This window comes from Geotrypetes seraphini, chromosome 1 (genome assembly GCF_902459505.1).
Source record: "Geotrypetes seraphini chromosome 1, aGeoSer1.1, whole genome shotgun sequence".
Lineage (NCBI taxonomy): Eukaryota > Metazoa > Chordata > Amphibia > Gymnophiona > Dermophiidae > Geotrypetes > Geotrypetes seraphini.
Genome location: NC_047084.1, coordinates 85,761,703 through 85,782,541, shown reverse-complemented (window position 1 = coordinate 85,782,541; position 20,839 = coordinate 85,761,703). Strand labels below are relative to the sequence as shown.

Below are 20,839 nucleotides of genomic sequence, written 5' to 3'. Positions count from 1 at the left end.
CTCTTCAACTTCAAATGATGCATTAACATCCAATCGCTTATAATAGTTGTGCATTTTTGGACAAGCCTCTTAACAGTGGCCACCATAGAATCTGTAAAATCAGTAGGCATTAAGACTTTAATATCAGCATAAATAAACACTGTTTATCCCTCTTTCTCTAAAACAAAACCAAGTGAATGTAAATAGACACTAAACAGATATAAATTTATGGTTTTGTTTTTAAAGGTATTTGATTTACGTCAGTGTCATCGCCAAATGCAACAGCAGGCTGCAACTGCACAAGTAGCAGCTGCTGCCCAAGCTGCAGCAGTGGCTGGAAACATGCCTGGACCAGGATCAGTGGGTGGAATTGCCCCAGCTATAAGTAAGTACATCTTGCCTGTTATATAGATCATTTTAAAATGACTTACAATTAAATGGACTTCTGGGGGAGTTCTAAACAGAATATTAACTTCTCCTATAGGTATTGAGCTACTTGTATGAGTGAAAAGGAGAGCAATGCAAAAAGAACTCTTGCCTGTTACCAACACTTCGAAACCACTCTGTTTTGTGAATTCCCCCTTATATACTGCCGGTACTAAGCCTCTCCACTTCACTTCCCAGACAGTCACGAGCAACATATTGGCATACACCCTTTCTGCCCGCCAGATGCTCTGTATCAGGCAGTGGGTGGGTGATTCAGCCTCTTGGGCTACTCTAGCAGATTACCCTGTAATGGGCAGATGCTTTTTGGCAAAAGCTTGGATGAATTAATGGCCAGCATGGCAGATCACTGACCCATATCTCTCCTAGATAGCAGAACTCAACGTTCCGCTGGGGGAGGCAGAGACACTTATCATTCCTGTCTGAGATCTTGCCAGTTCTCCTCTGGTTCCTCTTCCCAGAGACCTTTCCAAGGTCTAGACGAGATTTGGCAACTACAGATGCCAAAAACCCTTGGGGTCATGCGGTGGCACAGGTTGACTGCCACGCCTCCTTATATTGGGAGCTGATCAGCTTTCTTGAGGGAATGGAAACTGATCTTCTCAGATTGCTGAGTCCTGGACATTATTCAAGAGGGTCACAGGAGTGAGTTTTCTCATCTTCCTCCAGATCTGTTCCTTGACTCTCCCACCAGACAGCCAGAAAAGGAAGCCAGGGTCCAAATGAAGGTACAGCATCTCTTGGGGATTCATGCCATAGAACCAGTTCCAAAGAAGTCAGGCTCAGGCTTGTTACTCCATAGTGCCAAGATAGGCACAATGACTGGAGACTTATCTTGGATATGAAGCCTATAAATGCCTTGCCTGGTATCCTGTGGTTTTGTATGGGGATGATGAATTTTAGGAAAATGCTGAAAATTCAATTGTTTGCTAATGTCTTCTTATGCTAAGATGTATTTCAGTTAATAATCGCCTTCTAGAATTTTTCCAACATTGAAGTAAGATTTAAAGCTTGTTTGTACTTCTGAACTGATCAAATTTGTGCTCTATCCCTGTTATAACAGGGATGATTAACGATGTTGTCTTGATATGTCTGTTATATGTGACAGTCGGAGGGAAACAAGATTCTATGTATGTCATTTGGAAACCATATAGTTGTATGCGATATATAAATTTTTAAATAAATAAATAGTGGAATGCTGTTTTTGCTTTATACCAGCCATAATGGGATCTGCATTGTCCAAACCATTCCACTTTTGACTTCTCTGTCTATAGAACATTATCCTAAAAGGTTTGGGAATCCTTCAGGTAGTTTTTGCACATATGAGATGAGCATTGATGATATGATTTCTGCCTTGCTGCTCTCCTATGAATCCCATTTTTGCTCAGTTACTTTCTTATTGTAGAGTCATGAACAATGACTTTAGTTGATACTAGAGAGGTCTGCAGTTCTTATCTCTTCTGGAATTTCCTTTGATTGTAGCACAGAGTTCTTGTGGAAATTTTGTGGGGACCACTTTCATAGTAAGGTTCAATATATAGTGAGATTTAGATTCAACAGGACTAGCTGAAATCAAGCCTGGCTATATTCAATCATATGACTCTAATTCACAAGTCTGCGACTAAAAAGCTGTTTGATTATTTTCATCTAATTTCTATGTATTTTGGTGTGCTGAAAACAAATAAAATATTGAAAAAAAACCTCCTAGACATCATGATTTGCCACAAAATGCAAAATTGTCTTCAAATTTATCAATTTTTTTTTTTATTATAGGTTTTAACCAAATTTAAAAGTCCAAATTACTATTAATTCACATAAGTGCATTTAAGATATAAAATGCCAAAAAAAAACCCTTAAAGGAGTTGTCTGAGTTAGGTAAAAAAAAAAAATAGCACTGTAAATCTGATGGTCAGCAATATATACATAAGCTAAGCAAGTTTTTGGGAAAAAATTATTTCCTCATTTCCCTAGTTCTCTTCTGGCCCTTTGTTGTTATTTGCAGGTAAACAATCTGACTACTGGGATACTCGGCAGCATGCTGTATGTGTAATAGAGAATGACACGGGGAAAAAATCTGTCCCCGTCACCGCCCCACCATCCTCTGCACCGCACCGTCACCGCCGTTCCCTTCACCGCCCCGTCACCGTCACCGCCATCCCTTTCACCGCCCCGTCACCGCCACTGCCATCCCATTCACCGCCCCGTCCCCGCTGTATCCATATAAGCCTTAGTACTGTAATATTTAGCTTATTCCTTTCTTATAAATCAAAGTTCCTGCTGCTGAACTAGAGAAAGAGATGTTCAGCTGGCAGGGCTTTGTTTATAAATTTTTATCAACACAACTAATATACTATTTTATCCTAAAGCAAAAAATAAATAAATAAATATAATTTTTTTTTCTACCTTTGTTGTCTGGTTTCTGCTTTCCACATCTTCTCATTGAATTCCTTCCATCCACTGTGTGTCTTCTCTGCGTCTTCCATTTGCTGTTACTGTGCCTCTCCCTTAACCCCCCCCAATTGGTCTAGCACTCATCTTCTTCCCTCCGCTCCCGCATAGTCTGGCATCTGTCTTCTTCCCACTCTGTCTTCCACATTTCCCTTGAGGGTCTGTTCCTCTCCACCCTCCTTCAATGTCTGTTCTATTCCCCTATCTGTTCTATTCCCCTATCTTCCTCTTCCATACCAGTGTGTCTCTTCTTTTCAACCCCATCTAGCTTTTTTCCCTCTTTCTTCCCCCCCCCCCCCTGCTTCTAGCATCTGGCTCACCTGCCAGTCCTTCCCTTTCTTTCCTGCTGTGGGTTTTTCTTTCCGACTTCATCCCCTTTTCCCAGAATCCTTTTCCCTTTCACTCCCTCCTTCCAATTTGAGCCGGGAACACTAGTGATCGCACGGTCCCCGCAGCCACTACCTGCCTGCCCAATCGATCCTAGTGTTTAGCCAGCTCTCTCCCTTCTCCTCACCTTAGTTTATAGGTTTTCTTTTTCGGCGACCTGCACGCTTTCCCAAAGAGCCGCGCACGCGCGGCTGCTCAGTGTTCAATCTTCTGCTCTGCTGCAACTTCCTGTTTCCGGTTGCGTCAGAGCAGAAGATCGATTCGAAACTGAGCAGCAGCGGGTGCGCGGCTCTCTGATAGCGTGCGGGTCGCCGAAAAAGAAATTCTACAAACTAAGGTGAGGAGAAGGGAGAGAGCTGGCTAAACACTAGAATCGATTGGGCAGGCGGGTGTGAGCTGCGGGGACCGCGCGATCCTTCATGCCTCACTGCGGGGAACAAGACCATTCACTGCCCCGCGGGCGGTGAATGGCCTTGTCCCCGTCGCCGCAGCGACTGCTAGTTTTCTTCCCCGTTTTCGGCGGGTGACCCGCGGCTAAAATGCGGTGGCCGCGGGTAAACCGCCACCGTGTCATTCTCTAATGTGTAATCCTCAGCCCTGAGTCTGTGCTTTTAATGGTAGAAGGGGTTAATCTTGCCAGAAGAATCCAGTGGGAGGGAGTCTCAGTGCAGGGGGGCGTGGCCGGCACTGTGACGACTTGTATAAAGACAAAGAGCTGCTCTCTCCTGCAGTCCACACTTGTGCATGAATCATCATCAGGTTCTTGGTTCTAGGCTGTTCACACTTTTTTATCGCGGTTCGTGTTAGCTCGTCATTCTTCAACCAATATGTTATGGCTTTGCGAAAGTGTATTAATTCGCCAGACAGTTTCTGTTTCATCTGTGGTGAATATACAATGTTGAAGCAAGACTCAAGGTGAACAAAGCCATGGGACCAGACAATTTGCACCCAAGAGTGCTCAGAGAATTGAGCGATGTCCTGGCGAAACCGTTGGCTGAGCTATTCAATCTCGCCCTAAGTAAGGGGAAAGTTCCCCTGGACTGGAAATTAGCTAATGTCGTTCCTCTGTATAAAAAGGGTTGCAGGGCAGAGGCTGCAAATTATAGACCGGTGAGTCTCGCATCAATAGTGTGCAAACTCATGGAAACACTAATTAAAAGCAAATTGGACACGATCTTGAATGAAGGGAATCTTCGGGATCCCAGTCAGCATGGATTCACCAAGGGTAGGTCCTGCCAATCCAATCTCATCAGCTTCTTTGACTGGGTAACAAGAAAGTTGGACTTGGGAGAGTCTTTGGACGTCGTGTACCTGGACTTCAGTAAAGCTTTTGACAGTGTCCCACACCGCAGGCTGCTAAGCAAGATGGAATCGATGGGGTTAGGAGAGACACTAACTGCATGGGTCAATGATTGGCTGAGTGGCAGACTTCAGAGGGTGGTGGTTAATGGTACCCTCTCTAAAACATCGGAGGTGACCAGTGGAGTGCCGCAGGACTCGGTCCTGGGTCCACTCCTTTTCAATATATTCATAGGGGATCTGACTCAAGGGCTTCAAGGTAAAATAACACTATTCACCGATGATGCCAAACTATGTAATATAGTAAGTGAATGCAGTTTACAGAATTATATGGCGCAAGACCTGCTTACATTGGAAAGTTGGTCCTCAACCTGGCAGTTAGGCTTCAATGCTAAGAAATGTAAGGTCATGCACCTCGGAAGCGGAAATCCATGCAGGACGTACTTCTTGAACGGAGAAACTTTAACTAGGACTTCAGCAGAACGAGATTTAGGAGTAATCATCAGTTCAGACATGAAAACTGCCAATCAAGTGGAGAAGGCTTCATCTAAGGCAAGGCAGATATTGGGTTGTATCAATAGAAGTTTCGTCAGCCGAAAGCCTGAAGTCATAATGCCGTTGTACAGGGCCATGGTGAGACCTCATCTGGAGTACTGTGTGCAATTCTGGAGGCCACATTACAGTAAAGATGTGCGCAGAATTGAATCGGTTCAGCGGACGGCCACCAGGATGATCTCGGGGCTCAAGGGTCTCTCGTACGAAGAGAGACTGAACAAATTGCAGCTCTACACTCTTGAGGAACGTAGGGAGAGGGGAGACATGATCGAAACATTTAAGTACCTCACGGGACATGTCGAAGTGGAAGATGATATTTTCTTTCTCAAGGGACCCTCGGCCACAAGAGGGCACCCGCTTAAACTCAGGGACGGAAAATTTCATGGCGACACCAGAAAGTATTTCTTCACAGAGAGAGTGGTTGATCATTGGAACGAGCTTCCACTGCAGGTGATCGAGGCAGACAGCGTGCCAGACTTTAAGAATAAATGGGATACCCATGTGGGATCCCTACGAGGGTCAAGATAAGGAAATTGGGTCATTAGGGCATAGACAGGGGGTGGGTAAGCAGAATGGGCAGACTTGATGGGCTGTAGCCCTTTTCTGCCGTCATCTTCTATGTTTCTATGAAGCAACAGCAGAATATTAGACTTTGTGAAAAAAGTATACTTCGCATACTTTGGACTAAAAAATGGAGTTCAAGATAAAGTTTGGGCGCCTCATAAAGTGTGCAAATGGTGTGTTGAGGATCTCCGAAATTAATTCAAGGGTAAGAAAAAATCTTTCTGTTATGGGCTTCCTATGGTATGGCAAGAGCAAAAGAACCAAAGTGACGACTGTTACTTTTATTCATGCGATGTGAAGGGGTTTAATTCCAAATGGAAGCATTCATTTCATACCCCAATCTTCACTCAGCAATTCGTCCCATCCCCCATGGCACAGATATACCAGTACCCAAGTCCCCTGCTACCTTGGAAGAGATACCTAGCTCTGATGAAGGTGAAGTAATACCTGAACCAGATGAATCAAGTTCTTACTTTGAAGATGATACAAGACCAAAATTGTTTTCTTGGGATGAGATGAATGATTTGGGAAGAGACTTGAATCTTCCCAAAGATGCCACTGAGTTACTCATATCAAGGCTGAAAAGCAGGAATTTATTGTTGCCAGGAGTGTCATCTTCATGGTTCAGACATCGTGAAATGGAGTTCTCCTTACTTTGCCCAGGAAGACAAGTTGGTTTATTGCATCGATGTCGAAGGTCTGATGGGTCAATTTAAAATCCAATATGATTCAAAGCAATGGCATCTTTTTATAGATTCTTCAAAAAGAAGTCTCAAAGCAGTTTTACTCCACAATGGTGGTTTTTACACTTCCATACCTGTAGGTTATTCTGTACACTTGAAGGAAACCTACGAGAACTTGGAATTGGTTCTTCGTAAACTTAAATATGAAGACCATGGTTGACAAGTGTGTGGGGACTTGAAGGTCTTGCGCATGCTGCTCGGGCAACAAGCTGGGTATACCAAATACCCTTGTTTTCTATGTCTATGGGACAGTCGAGACCGACAAAATCACTGGACCAAGAAGAGTTGGCAGCCGAGGGTGCTAACAGTTGGTGAAAAAAATGTCCTCCAAGAAACTTTGGTACCTTCCCATAAAGTTCTTCTACCACCTCTCCACATAAAATTGGGATTGATGAAGCAATTCGTAAAATCATTTCCAAGAGATGGAGAATGCTTCAAATACTTGGTCACTTTCCAGGCCTGTCGGAGGCAAAATTGAAAGAAGATGTGTTCATCGGACCAGACATTAGAAGGCTTATAGTTGATCAAGAGTTTGTCAATACCATGATGGATCCTCAAAAGGAAGGGTGGATTGCATTTAAAGAAGTCATACAGAAATTTTTAGGGAAAGACGTCCAAAAATCCAGTATAGAAAATGTTAATTTTCAAAACTGCAAGATGTCTATCTTTTTTGTTTGAAAATAAATTTAGACGTTTGACCCTTAGCATGTATGTCTCTTTTGGCCATTCATGAATATAAAGATGTCCACATGAAAAAACGCACAAAAGCAAGTTTTTCTGACGTCCAGGCAGCCAGTATTCTTAACAAACTGTCGCAGACAGCTGAGCATTCCTGAGTACAGCATTACTGCAGTGAATATCATATTAAAAGTCCCAGCTACAGAAAGGGGTATGAATAGGGAATTAGTGCTTTAAATTAGCCACTTTCGTAAATGATCTGCTGATTCACATCACAGACCCTCAGCAGTCCCTGGAAGCTTTATTGGAAAATATAGTGAAATACAGCGATTTTACAGGTTTCTGTTTGAATCTTAAGTTAGAAGCTTTGCCCTCCATGGTGGAATTAACGAATTAGTGGGGTGCCCCATTTCTGCTTTGGGCTCCAGATTCTTTCAGATACCTGGGAGCGCATACTTTTTGGTTTTACCATCTCATTTATATTCTACTAATATTCCTAAACTCCTAGTAGACACAAAATCTCAACTGGAGGCCTGGCAGGATCTGCCTTTGACACTTCTAGATCGCATAGCATTTGTTCATATGATGATTTTTCCGCAATGGTGTTATGTTTTGCAAATGCTTCCCTTAAAATTATTGAAGAAGGATCTCCATAGTTTGGCTAGCTTGTTAACGTACTTTTGTTGGAATCCACAGTAAGACGAAGCTGCACTATATTTATTTAGTGGGGAGAATGGGTGCAGGGAAGCTTAGGGCTTCCCAGTTTTGGACTTTATAATGATGAGACACCTAGGGGAACTCCCTTGACTTATGAGTTCGTTTATGCCCCGTATTCCCTGTATGACTTATTACATGTGTCGAGTGGCGACCTCCTTCCAGACCTACGTACAAGTGTTCTGTTGAAATCTTTGCATGCAGTGTGGTGGAGTTTAGTGAGCAAATTGGAGGGGGGGGGGTGACCTTAGAGTTACTAACCAGTTGCCCATAAGGGGGAATCTAGGTTTCCCGCCAGGCCAAGATAATCCTACCTTTTTGGACTGGGAATGGAAGGGTTTTTATTTGGTTGAACATTGCCCTGACTGAGGAGAACCATTTTAAGGCCCTTGGCAATGTTCGGAGACCAGCTGGGTAATTGTTGGGGACTTTTGCCTATTGTCAAGTCAAACATTACATTTTATCCCTCCTGCAAGATCGGATTGACTGACCTTTGGGGAAAAGTCTCTGAAACTTCTTTGCAGGGGTTATGTCAGTGTTGCATGGGGTCCTTTCTCAATTTGAGAGCCACAGGCAATAACACCCGCGGGAGGGAGGCAAATGAGAAAGAGGACAAGGGGCACATTGGGACACGGAAGAGAGGAAGAGGGGCGCATTGGGACATAGAAGGAAGTGAGGAAATTTCAGACAAAGGATGGAGGGTGGCATGAACTTGGGACATTGGATGGAAAAATAGAGGGAGTGAAGGAAAGAGATGCTGAGGTGGGAGAGGGAATAGAAATGGAGAATTGTTGGGCATGGGAGTCTGAGTGAGAGGGAAAGAGATGGTGCCCATGGGAAAATGAAAGAGGAGAATTGTTGGGCATAGAGAGGGAGGGAGAGAGAAATATTGGACATGGTGGTTGGAGAAGCGTGAGGTTCAGATGCATGGGGAAGAGAAATGAGGGGGGAAATACTGGATGTGGTGGTAAAGAAATAGTGGTGGTAAAGAAACAGTGGGACGGAGGAAGAATGAAAGTAAGTGTAAACCTCCTATCTTTCTATTTAAACTACAGTACTTTTATTTTGAGGACTGTTTTCTTTAATGTTTTTATAGACTGTACAGGATCCAAATTGCATACAAATTCAACTTAAGAACGGTTGTAAAAAATGGAACCCATTCTTAATCAGGGACTTCTATACTGATACCTTACCTTATTTTGGGGGAGAAATTGTTGATATCTCCTGGGGGACACAAGAGTCTGGGCCCTTGGAACGGTTAAGCCTTTTAGGCTACTTCCGCACATTTCTTCTCATCCCCTGATTTAAATTTTTTTTTTTTTTTTTGGGGGGGGTAGAGAGAGAGTGTTAGAGTTGGAACTAAGTGAGGAATGTTTGGTTTGGGTTTGTTGACAGGGGTATGGGGCTTGTGAGGTTTTGGGCGGGTTTTGAGGGGCTCAGTTGTATTTGTTGAACCTTTGTTTGGATGAAATCTGTGTTGTGTCTTCTTGCTTTGTTCAACAATAAAAAAGCTTTGAACATAAGTCCCAGGTACGGATGTCACTATAACTTGCTTATATTGTATGGTGAGCCCTCCAAAACCCACCCATAATGTACTATACCCACCTGTACACCACAATAGCTTATAGTAACATAGTAAATAACACCAGATAGACCTGAACAGTTCATCTGGTCTGCCCATTACTTATATCCATTAAAAATGCATGATTAAATTATGCCTATAGGTATCATCTTTATGTAGGTACAGTTGGTTACAGCGACATCTGTATCTGGGAATTTTAATATGACATTCACTGCAGTAATCCTTAGTGTCCTTCTGCTCTGCTATGCCGATACTGGACAGTACGGGTGGGGGAGGGGTTCACATCTATGGATGGTGGAAGGGCATTGGTGACCACTGGGGAGTAAAGGGGGGGGGTCATGCCTTAATCCCTCCAGTGGTCATCTGGTCAGTTTGGGCACCTTTTTAGCATTTAGACTCTTAAAACGGGACTGGCTCCAAGCTTCTTTAAAAAAAAGCCCTGGACACTTTTTAAAGGTTTGATTATCCCTACAGAGTGCCAAGTCCTTAGCCCACCAAAACACACCTCTAACATGCCCCCTTCAAATTTAGATGCACTGGAGACAAAATGAGAGACATCTAGAAAGTCTGTTAAGAGTCCATGAGACGTTTTGACTATTAAGACATCCAAGTGCTAGCTTATGCTGACTTTGGGCATCTATCTTTTTTGAAAATGTGCCCCAGAGCTTCTAAATCGCAGGTTATATGCAGTTGACTTAACAACATGGGATCAGTAGCTTATTTTGAAGCAGGGGAAGGGAATAGGCTTGGCTTAGGATTGAGAAAATAAATGAGAAGCACATTTGGCAAACTAAAATTCACATTTACGTATATACCCACAAGTGTTTATCCTTGCTCTTTTTTTTTTTAGGTCTGTCTGCAGCCGCTGGCATTGGTGTGGATGATCTTCGGCGGCTGTGTATACTCCGGATGAGCTTTGTAAAAGGCTGGGGACCCGATTATCCAAGGCAGAGCATCAAGGAAACCCCTTGCTGGATTGAAATCCATTTACACCGAGCTTTGCAGCTTCTTGATGAAGTACTACATACTATGCCTATCGCAGACCCACAACCTCTGGACTAAAATGAATCCTCTCTCTGTGCCCATTATGTAGTCAGGACAATAAGACAGTAAACTGTAAAATTCTCTTTGTAACCTGAACATACATTTTACTTTTGTTCTGTGTAATGCTCTGAATCAGGTGCAAAATGGTTTGCCTTCTTTTTTTTAATTGGGAGAATCTGTGAACTTGGAGAAAGATGGACTTTATTAGGACCTTTTTCATTCAGACTGTCATTTTACTCTACTTTTTTTGTGCTGCTACACAAAAGGCCCTGCACAGAATTTGACACAGTTTATTTTGAAAAGTTTCTTATAATAATCTATATATATCTAGAAAACCCATCCCTTAACCTTGTGTGGCTGAGACCAGGATTTCCAAAGCTTTGTTTACACGTTTGAAGAAAATAGACATTTAAAAGTGGACATCTGTACCATGGCCTGCTACATTGTAAACGGATTTATTTTATCTCTGCAATTATCTTCATCGATATTTTTATTCAGGTTTTTCTGGTAAGTAACTGGTAAAAATAAGTCTATTGTCCTCTCTTATGGTACACTTAGATGAACTTATTCTCATATTTGTTTTTGTGGTATCATCAGGAGTAGGACATTGTGATTTAGTATGAAGGTGAAGAGACAGGTGGGATTCCAGTCAGGGCAGAAATGCATTGGCAGCACAGTGATATCATCTTTATAAGATGGCATAAAGCAGTATAAACACAGGAGAGAAATTTTAGCACTTTAGAAATTTTATAAAGCCGCCTTCCAGGTGTAAAGCATCTTTTACATGTGGAAACATAATCTAATATAGTTATGCATCTGCAGTGTTCTCCCTAGGGCCTTTCAGCTGGGCGGTCCGCCCGGGTAATTTAGATGACCGCCCAGCTAAATTCTGCTGCCTCCGCTGCTGCTCAACATAAAAAAAAAAAAAAGCCGGCTTGAAGATTTCACCTTAGCCCATAGCGAACTTATGCTCTGGGGCTTTAACGCGGGTGTGCTGGCTTCCCTTCGAAACCGGAAGTTATGTCCGGGGGGGGGAGGGAAGAGAAGGGAAGCTGGCATGCGTGTTAGATCCCCGAAGCATAAATTCACTACGGGCTAAGGTGGGAGACAGGTCAGTGAAGTTTTCCATTTGCTCTTCTTGCTGCCGGGTCCTGCCTACTTTCAGTTTCCGCGAAGGCAGGACCCGGCAGCATTTCCCCCAATCGATTGTGATCTTGGGCCGATCAGCCTTCTTCTCCGACGGCAGAATTGACATCGGGGAGAGGAATGCTGGTCGGCCCGAAGTAGGGAGAGCTTGGGGGAGGGGCAGCGCCAACGGCTTTGGGGCCTGTTCCCCGATGGCAGTGACATTGGCAGTGGCTTGGGAGAGGGCAAGGAGAAAAAGTAAGAGAGCAGGAAGAGAAACAGAAAAAAAGAAAGGGGGCATGAAGAGAGAAAGAAAGAAATGGCAAGAAGAGAGGAAGAAAAAGTTGGGGGGAGGGGAATGAGGTCAGGAGGAGAGGAAGCATTTAGGCTGAAAGAAGGGAAGAAAGATTGGATGCACAGTCAGAAGAAGAAAGTGCAACCAGGGACTCATGAAATCACCAGACAATAAGGTAGGAAAAATGATTTTATTTTAATTTTACTGATCAAAATGTGTCTGAATTTATATCTGCTGTCTATATTTTACACTATGGTCCCCTTTTACTAAACCGCAATAGCGGTTTTAGCGCAGGGAGCCTATGAGCGTCAAGAGTAGTGCTGGGCATTCAGCGCAGCTCCCTGCACTAAAAACTGCTATCGTGGTTTAAGTAAAAAGGGAGGGGGGTATATTTGTCTATTTTTGTATGGTTGTTAGCGAGGTGACAGTGCATAGAGTCATCTGCTTTGACCTCTTTGAGAAAACCCTGGAATAGGAATGATTATTAACATTTTCTCTGCGTACAGTGTGCTTTGTGGTTTTTAAAAAAAATTTTATTGTCGGTAGATCATTTTGACTTGGTCATTTTAAAAGTAGCTCGCAAGCCCAAAAAATAGCCAATGGTAAACTTCAGAGGGTTGTGGTTAACGGTACCCTCTCTAAAAAGTCAGAAGTGACAAGTGGAGTACCGCGGGGCTCAGTCTTGGGCCCGCTCCTTTTCAACTTATTCATAGGGGACCTGACTCAGGGGCTTCAAGGTAAAATAACACTATTCGCCGACGACGCTAAACTAGGTAACATAGTGAGCAGCTCCGATTTACACGATAGTATGACACAGGACCTGTTTTTGTTGGAACGTAGGTCATCTACCTGGCAGCTGGGCTTCAACGCCAAGAAATGCAAGGTATCCATATTCAAGTTTCATCACGGTGCTCTGGTTTTGGATCCAGTATTTGTCATTTCCGTTCACCAGGTCTGGCTATCCGTTACCGTCTCATATTTTAAAGACTCACTCATTATAATTAGTGGTGATCCACACGTCTCTTTGTAATGGACATGTCCAATTTTAGCATTTGGATCTTAGTACTACGGGTTTGGTCTTTTCTGGTTTCCTTTCTATAGTCTGCTTTTCGTCTGGAGTCTTTTGAGTTTAGAATTACATTTTATGACGTATTTTTGTGATTATAATTGTATGACATGTCTAAATCGGTCAAGTTATCCATTCTTTCTATTATTTTTTGTCCCCTCATACAGTGGCAGACCGCCCCGGGTGCCAGACCTAGGGGGGTACACAGCCGGCTGGATCCAGAACCTTCCAAGCTACTCTAAATGGCACCTGCACCTCAGCATGGCTGCCGTACTTATTCTGAAGCAGAGTCGGCAGCCGCACTGAAGTGCAGGAAGGTCCCACGATGACTGCATTTGCCGCCTCTGCCTCCGGAAGACGTAAGTGACGTCGGAAGGGGAGGAACGGCAGCTGCAGTCATTGTGGAACCTTGCTGCAATTCCCTGTCTGTCGGCCCACCCCCTCCAACATCACTTATATCTTCCAGAGGCAGAGGCAACAGAAGCAGTCATCATGGGACCTTGCTGGTTTGGAGGGAGAGAGGAGTATAGAAGGGTGCTGGAGGGAGAAAAAGGAGGTCAGGGTAGTATGGAAGGGTGGTGGAGGGAGAGAAAGGGGGCAGATGCTGATGGAATTGGTGTGCATGGAAAGGAGAGAGAGACATAAGGGGGGAAGGATACTGGATGGAATTGGGTTGGAGGGAAAGGGGGCAGATGCTGATGGAAGTGGGGGGAAGGGAGAGGAGAGAGTGAAATGCCAGACCATGGGGGTGTGGGAGAGGGAAGGGAAGAAGAGGAGAGAGATGCCAGACCATTGAAGGAGGGAAGGGAAGAAGATGGATGCCAGAATAATAGGAGTGAAGGGAGAGATGGAAGGGGAATACAAGGAGAGAAGATGCCATATAGAAGGGGCAGAGAGAGGGTGGACAGTGGATGAAAGGAAGAGAGTATCAAGACTATGAGGAAAGCAGAAACCAGAGAAGACAATGTAGAAAAAAATTATATTTATTTATTTTTTTGCTTTAGGGGAGATGCATCGCTGTTTCTGTGGTGTTGCATTGTATGCAGAGTCCAGCTTCTTGGTGGTTCAATTTAACCTTTGTCTACGTTTTTCTATTTTATCCCCCCTTTTACAAAACTGTAGAGCGTTTTTTTTAGCACCGGCCATGGTGGTAATTGCTCAGAATTCTATGAGAGTCTGAACTGTTACCACCATGGCTAAAAACCACATTACAGTTTTGTAAAAGGGAGAGGGGTTAGTTTGTGATTACACATTCCTTACTAGGCGAAGGTGTGTTCGAAAGACATGGTTTTCAGTTAGGATTGACTGTGTAGGATTGATCTGTACTAGTCTGGCTTGTTTAGTTTTACAATGGGTGTATTGATGTACTGCTCACTGCAATATGTAAGATGCTGCCTTTTCCTAGGTACACTCTTGTGTGATGTGTGGATTGTTTCTAAAAATCATGTTTTTCATACAGATGGGGGGGGGTGTCAAAAAATGATGGGCCTCGGGTGTCACATATGCTAGGTATGCCACTGCCTTCATAGTTTATATCTAATCCACAAGTCTGCTTTTAGGACCTACAGGGTATGTATCCCTCCGATTCATGACAATTTCACTTCTCATGTTATCTTATCCATTCTTTTTATTATACAACTGCCCAGATAAGCATCATTCTTTGACGTGATTGGACCTTGAAAACTAAGGGCATCAGTGTTCTCCCTAGAAATTTTTTCCAGCTATGAAAAAAATTTGCTGCATTTAGTGTGCCACAAAAAACATTTGCTCCGTTTAGTGTGCCAGAGTTAAAAAAGTTTGAGAGATGCTGCTCTATACAATTTGAAAGAGGGCAAATATCTAATTATTCACTTCTAGAATTGGATACTTCTTAAATTTAACATATATATTATGGAACAAGTGTCAAACCTTAAGAAAGGCAGTCATATTGAGCATTGGAAAATAACTAATAATAATTAACTAATACAAATAGTACACATTTAGGGCTTCTTTTACTAAGCTGCGATAGCGGTTTTACCGCGTGCTTAGCTCACGCAGAATTGCCGCACGTGCTAGATGCTAACGTCAGCATTGAGCTAGCATTAGTTCTAGCCATGTAGCGCGGCAATTCTGCACACGCTAAAAACGCTATTGCAGCTTAGTAAAAGGAGCCCTTAATTTTCCCCACCACCAAATTTCCCTGTCCCGCCCCACCCGGCTACTTTTTCATGTCACCCGGCTGGAAAAAATTTATAGGGAGAACACTGCATCTGAATATATGTGCTGACAGGATGGTGCATTATTTTACAAGCTACAAACTTTCATCCCTAGGGGCAAAGCTGGGGTGTAACTTTGATGTATGCATGTATTTTATAAAATACGTAAATTATCACTAGGGGCTGATTCTATAAAGGGTGCCTAACATAATTGGCAAAATATCCTTAACAGCCTCAATAATTATTTTTAAAAATGTAACTGGGCGATAGGTGCCTACCGCAATGCATCTAGCGGTGCTTAATGCCTAAGTAGGTGTTTCTATGGATGGAGTGCGAGTTAAGCACCACTAAGGGGGAGACGGTGGCGCAGTGGTTAAAGCTACAGCCTCAGCACCCTTAAGTGGTCGGTTCAAACCCACGCTGCTTCTTGTGATCCTGGGCAAGTCACTTAATCTTCCCATTGCCCCAGGTACATTAAATAGATTGAGTCCACCAGCACAGACAGGGAAAAATGCTTGAGTATCTGAACAAATTAATGTAAACCATTCTGAGCTCCCCTGGGAGAACAGTATAGAAAATTGCATAAATAAATAGTGTGAAAAGTTTCAGCCTCTGATAATCAGAGCTGGTATTGCGACATCACAATGCCTCATTCCACCAATGCCTAAGAGCCAACCTCATCAGTGATGTCACAATGGCTTCATTGTCCTATACTTGGCTCACTTCTACTACATTTTGATTTCTAGAGTGGTGCAGTAGTTAGTTACAGCCTCAGCACCCTGTGGTTGTGGGTTCAAACCCACACTGCTCCTTGTGACCCTGGGTGAGTCACTTAATTCCCCCCCCCCATTGCCCCAAGTGCATTAGATAGAGAGTGAGTCCACTGGGACAGAAAGGGAAAAATGCTTGAGCACCTGAACAAATTCATGTAAGCCGACATAAATTCAAAAGCGGTATAAGAGTCCTAGGTCTTTAAAAAGGCCATTAAAAGTCTCAAGAAGTGGAGTCCCAACCAGGATCCAGGTTTTGGCAAACAAGGTTGCCTTCCTCGGGGGACAACGTGGTCAAAATATTCTCTGTGCTGGCTTGTCGGCGCTTTTTCAATTTGAGATGCCAACTTGCCAACACTGAGAATATTTTGACCACGTTGTCCCCTGAGGAAGGCAACCTTGTTTGCCGAAATCTGGATCCTGGTTGGGACTTTCCTAGGATTCCACTTCTTGGGACTTTTAATGTCCTTTTTAAAGACCTAGGACTCTTATACCGCTTTTGAATTTGTTGGTTTGAAATAAATATAACTGCTGGTTGAGCAGTTAACCTTGCTCTTAGGTGTGTAAAGTGTACAGGAATGATGCAAAATGTATTCAAGAAGATTATTTGGTTTATTAATTTTCATAACAATTATCAGAAGATTATTTGCGTCATTGGGGGGTCTTTACAGAGGCCAAAATCTGGCATTCCTAGCAAAGAATCCCACTCTATACTTCATTGTTCACCAATATATACCTCCTGTCCAGTATGACATCATCCCTTATTAACCAATCAACCAATAAAGGCTGTCCTTAAGTTTGAACAAAGAAAATTCCTTTTACATAGAGAAAGTTTCACAAATCATATTTTTGTTTATGCCTAAATTTCTAAATATGCATAAAACATTAACCCAATACACTTTTTGTCATTCTCAAAAAGGTGAAATCAAACCACTTGTCTGTCAGACGACACACTTGCTTTGGTAAACTGACAGTTTCAAGTTTCACTGACACACAGACTATGCTATATATCGGTTTCAAGATAGCATATTCCCTTTAGATGGAAAGTATAGTGGGCTAAATGCCAAAATTAGGTGTTGGTCGCATTGTTCAAAATATATGCAGCATGCTAGAGAAGACGAAGAAAAGTTTGAAGCTAAGACAGAAAAATTTAGATTTGAATGCAGTAGCACTCTATTGAAATTCAAATTCATTTTCCCTTAAAGGAGAATTTGAAATGACCTTAGGTTTTTTTGCTCATTTGTGAGCTTGTTCTGCAGGCTGAATTCTTATAATAGGTGTGATCAGTGAAACAAGAATTCAGTTTTGACAGTGACAAAACTGATCACACAAACTTTAAACTTCAGATGTGAGATAGTTCAGTGTTAGTATTAAGTGGTCTAGGGCAGATATCGGTCATTTCAGGTAGGATGTTTGTTTAGGGGAAAGTTTACGTTTAGATACTGAAACATAGATATGGTTTCACTGGTGATTTTTGCCTTTGAATCAGCCACGGAATTCTGGGTATTGGTAGCATATTCCCTTTAGATGTTTCACATGCACGTCTCATGGCTTTAGATAGCTGTGTAGGACAACTGTGACCCGGTGTCTAATGATGAGCAAGCTTGTTAGAAAACATGGGCGAAAACGTGCAATTTTAGCAAAATCTTGAAAGATGAGGAAGTAGTTCTAAAATGGGTCACATTAGGAGAATCAATGGAGATGTCCAAATATCAGTTTTAGATTAACTTGATTCTGAAAGTGAAACATACTGTATTAATGTTTGTGGTAGTCAAGAATGGGTGTGGACTTTGATTTGGAGTGATTTCAGTGAAGAAATCTTTATTTTCTCATGTTTAGCAGTGGCATAAGTTTATTTGAAAAGCTAATGTGATGTATATGAATTGCACATTTTACTCATTACCTTGCATCAAGGGGGGTCATTCATGAACAGCGTCCGCTATCTCTGTTCACATGTTTTTTTTTGGGGGGAAGGGGTAAATTTTTTTTTTTTTTTTTTTTAATTTTACTATAAAGCCTTTGCATATAAATGTGTGTTAGTTATTAGTACATTCTAAGTTAGTAAATGACATACTATGATTACATAGGCCAACAAAAAATTTTTTTCTAGGTATCTTGGGTTTTTGACCTGTTCCTGGGGTTATTTAGGGCACTGATTCAGAAAATTGCATTGGATAGACTGCACCAGCTCTTCTTTCTTTGATATGGTATCCTTGCTTTTTATGCCTTTGAGATAGTAGAGCCAAACATGAACACTGGGCAAAACAAATATTGGCTTCCGGGAGAATATATGGTGGTTGGAGGACAAAATGTAATCGATAAACTTTTGGTAGTATATGAGTAAATTGTACTGCTACCGCTACATATAAAGCTAGGCCTGATGAAACAATTTGAAAAGGTTTTGAATAAAGACAGTTCGTGCATTGAATATATAGCGCATATGTTACCTAGACGTACCATGGAAAAACTGAAGGCAGAAATTTTTGATGGTCCACAGATCAGACAACTTATAAATGACCCACATTTCATAGCATCAATGAATGAAATCGAATCATGTGCCTAGTCTTCATGTGGTGTAAAACTTTCTTGGCAACAAGAAGGCAGACAACAGGCTTGGCTGTGACATGAAAGTCCATTATTGTCCAATTCTCTTTTATGTAAACCGCCTAGAACTGCTGGTGTTGGTGGTATAAAAGAATAGTTGTTGTTGTTAACTGCAAAACCACTTAGATTGCTTTCCAGAGAACCTCGGTGACTTAAGCGAAGAGCAAAGTGAAAGATTTCACCAAGACACAAAAACAATGGAAGTCGGATACCAAGGAAGATGGGATGTACAATTGATGGCAGACTATTGTTGGAATTTTATGTGGGATTATCCTAGTAGATTCCACTCTCAGAAATCTTACAAAAGGAGCTTCTTGTGTGTCGAGTGACGGGAAAGTTTGTATCATAAACTTGTGCTTTTTGTATGAAATAAGTAGATTTTCATGTTGTACACTTCTTTTACTTTTTAATATGCCTCCTTCATGCTTAAGATATTAATTTAAACAGCAGAGTGAAGAGTGGTATATGGCACATGTTCTGTATCTCAAAAACAAGAGCTGATAGGAGAAAACTGGTACCATTTTTGGAATCAGGTCAAATATACCCAGAAACAGGTCTAACATTTGAGGTATCAAAATGAGTGTTGGCCAGTGTTATCAGCTTGTTAAGGAATATTGTTTCTGTCACGTATTATAGCTGGAAAAGTATTTATCAATGAATTAACCACAATAACAGCATCATAAGATGTTTTACAACTTATTTGTTACTCTTGTAAGCTTATTTGGTATTCCCTACTAGAAAAAGTTAAACTGCTTAGTTAACATTTTTTTTAAACTAACTATTAATGATCAGAGAACCATGATGTGCCCATGGGTAAGGATAAACAAGAATTCCCTTGAAATTCATTTGGAAAAGGCAGCAAAGTGTAATTGATTGTGTGGAACTACAGGCAGTCCCCGAGTTACAGATGCTTGACTTAAGTACAACTCGTACTTAAGAACGCAGTTGCGACTTCATTTGATTTCACGGAGCAGTATTTCCAGTGGCATAGACTCATACACTTCTGTAATAGATTCTGGAATGATGCATAGCCACATTAAGATCAGTATGTGGTTGTGCATGCTGTACCTTAGAAGGAACACTGGTAGGGACAGTTGGCCCTTTTGCCAGCTGGGAGCAGAGGTAAGCAACAGGAATCTTACAGGCTACAAGTTTTGAGTTGCATACAAATCCAATTTAAAAACAGCTTTAAAAACATAACTTGTTCTTAACCTGAGGACTGCCTGTACTGCTAATAGATAAGAATGTACTGTAATATATGGTTTTAATTTGCTAGTGTGCTATTTGTATGGGCTTGTAGAGTGGAGGAGGAGCCTAATGGTCATCAGTTGACGGAGAACTGGGTTCAGTTTCCACTGCAGCCCTTTGTGACCCTGGGCAAATCGCTTAATCCTCCATTGTCTCAGGTAGAGGACTGATTTGTGAGCCCACTAGAGACAGAAAAAAGTACCTATACTGTATATAATATATTTAAACTACTTTGATTGTAGCCACAGAAAGGTGGTATCAAATCCATGACCTATTACCCTTCGATCCTTCATAATATCTCAAACACTTGAGTGGATGTAGTTTGGGTTGACCAACATCAGTAAATTATGATCCTCAAAGTTTTAGGACCCATATATAGTAATTGATGAACTATATGATGAATAATAATTACATGTCATAATAATTGTATGTATTTCCAATTTGTTAACATAAACACACTTCTGTTTCTGCAGCATTCTGGTTGGTTGGTAGAAGCTGGTTCTGTTGATTCATGCTACAGAAACACTGCAGTTTAATGCCTCCAGCATCAGCAGCTTTGGTCCATATTCAAGTTTACCAGTTTCACTCACAGCAAGAAGGCGAGCATGCGTTTTATACCTGTTGGTTGTCTTAAACTCTTTGCCATCAGCGTCTGTCTAGTGGTGATGGCATGTATAAAGAATTTTAAAGTAGAGTTGCAGATGTATTTACTGTGCAACAAATACAACATGTAAGCTTTTTAACTAACTGATAGTATAAATAAACTACTGAATATACCCCACCTATATAATTGTAGCATGTATTCAAATATTTTTTATACTGTAGGACTCTGATGATTGCATCCTTTATGTTGTGAAAAAAAATGGTAAAATAGTTGAACAAAAAATGCTTTCTCTGCAGTAATAGCCCTTTTTTTCCCCAAAATGAATTTTCCAGTGGCTCAGTTTTAGGTTACAGAATGTTTAACTGGACTTGCCAATTGGTGGCAGTTGGTTATATACAATTTTCCTAAGAATCCTGTAGAACAATGTGTGTTCCTTTAACCCCCCCCCCCCCACACACACACACACACAAGTTTGTGGATTACTGGTTTTCACTT

General features: G+C 41.9%; 1 protein-coding gene across 2 annotated transcripts in view; it reads left to right on the top strand.

Moving 5' to 3' along the window:
- LOC117355577 (mothers against decapentaplegic homolog 4-like) overlaps positions 1-20,525 on the top strand; it is a 110,095-nt gene extending 89,570 nt beyond the window's left edge. For both annotated transcript variants that reach the window (XM_033934333.1, XM_033934337.1), the window contains exons 11-13: positions 226-364; positions 10,244-10,944; positions 20,214-20,525. In XM_033934333.1, the coding sequence (XP_033790224.1) occupies positions 226-364; positions 10,244-10,455 (351 nt within the window). In that variant the 3' untranslated portion in view covers positions 10,456-10,944; positions 20,214-20,525. The remainder of the gene's footprint in view (positions 1-225; positions 365-10,243; positions 10,945-20,213) is intronic.
- The last annotated feature ends 314 nt before the right edge of the window (positions 20,526-20,839 follow it).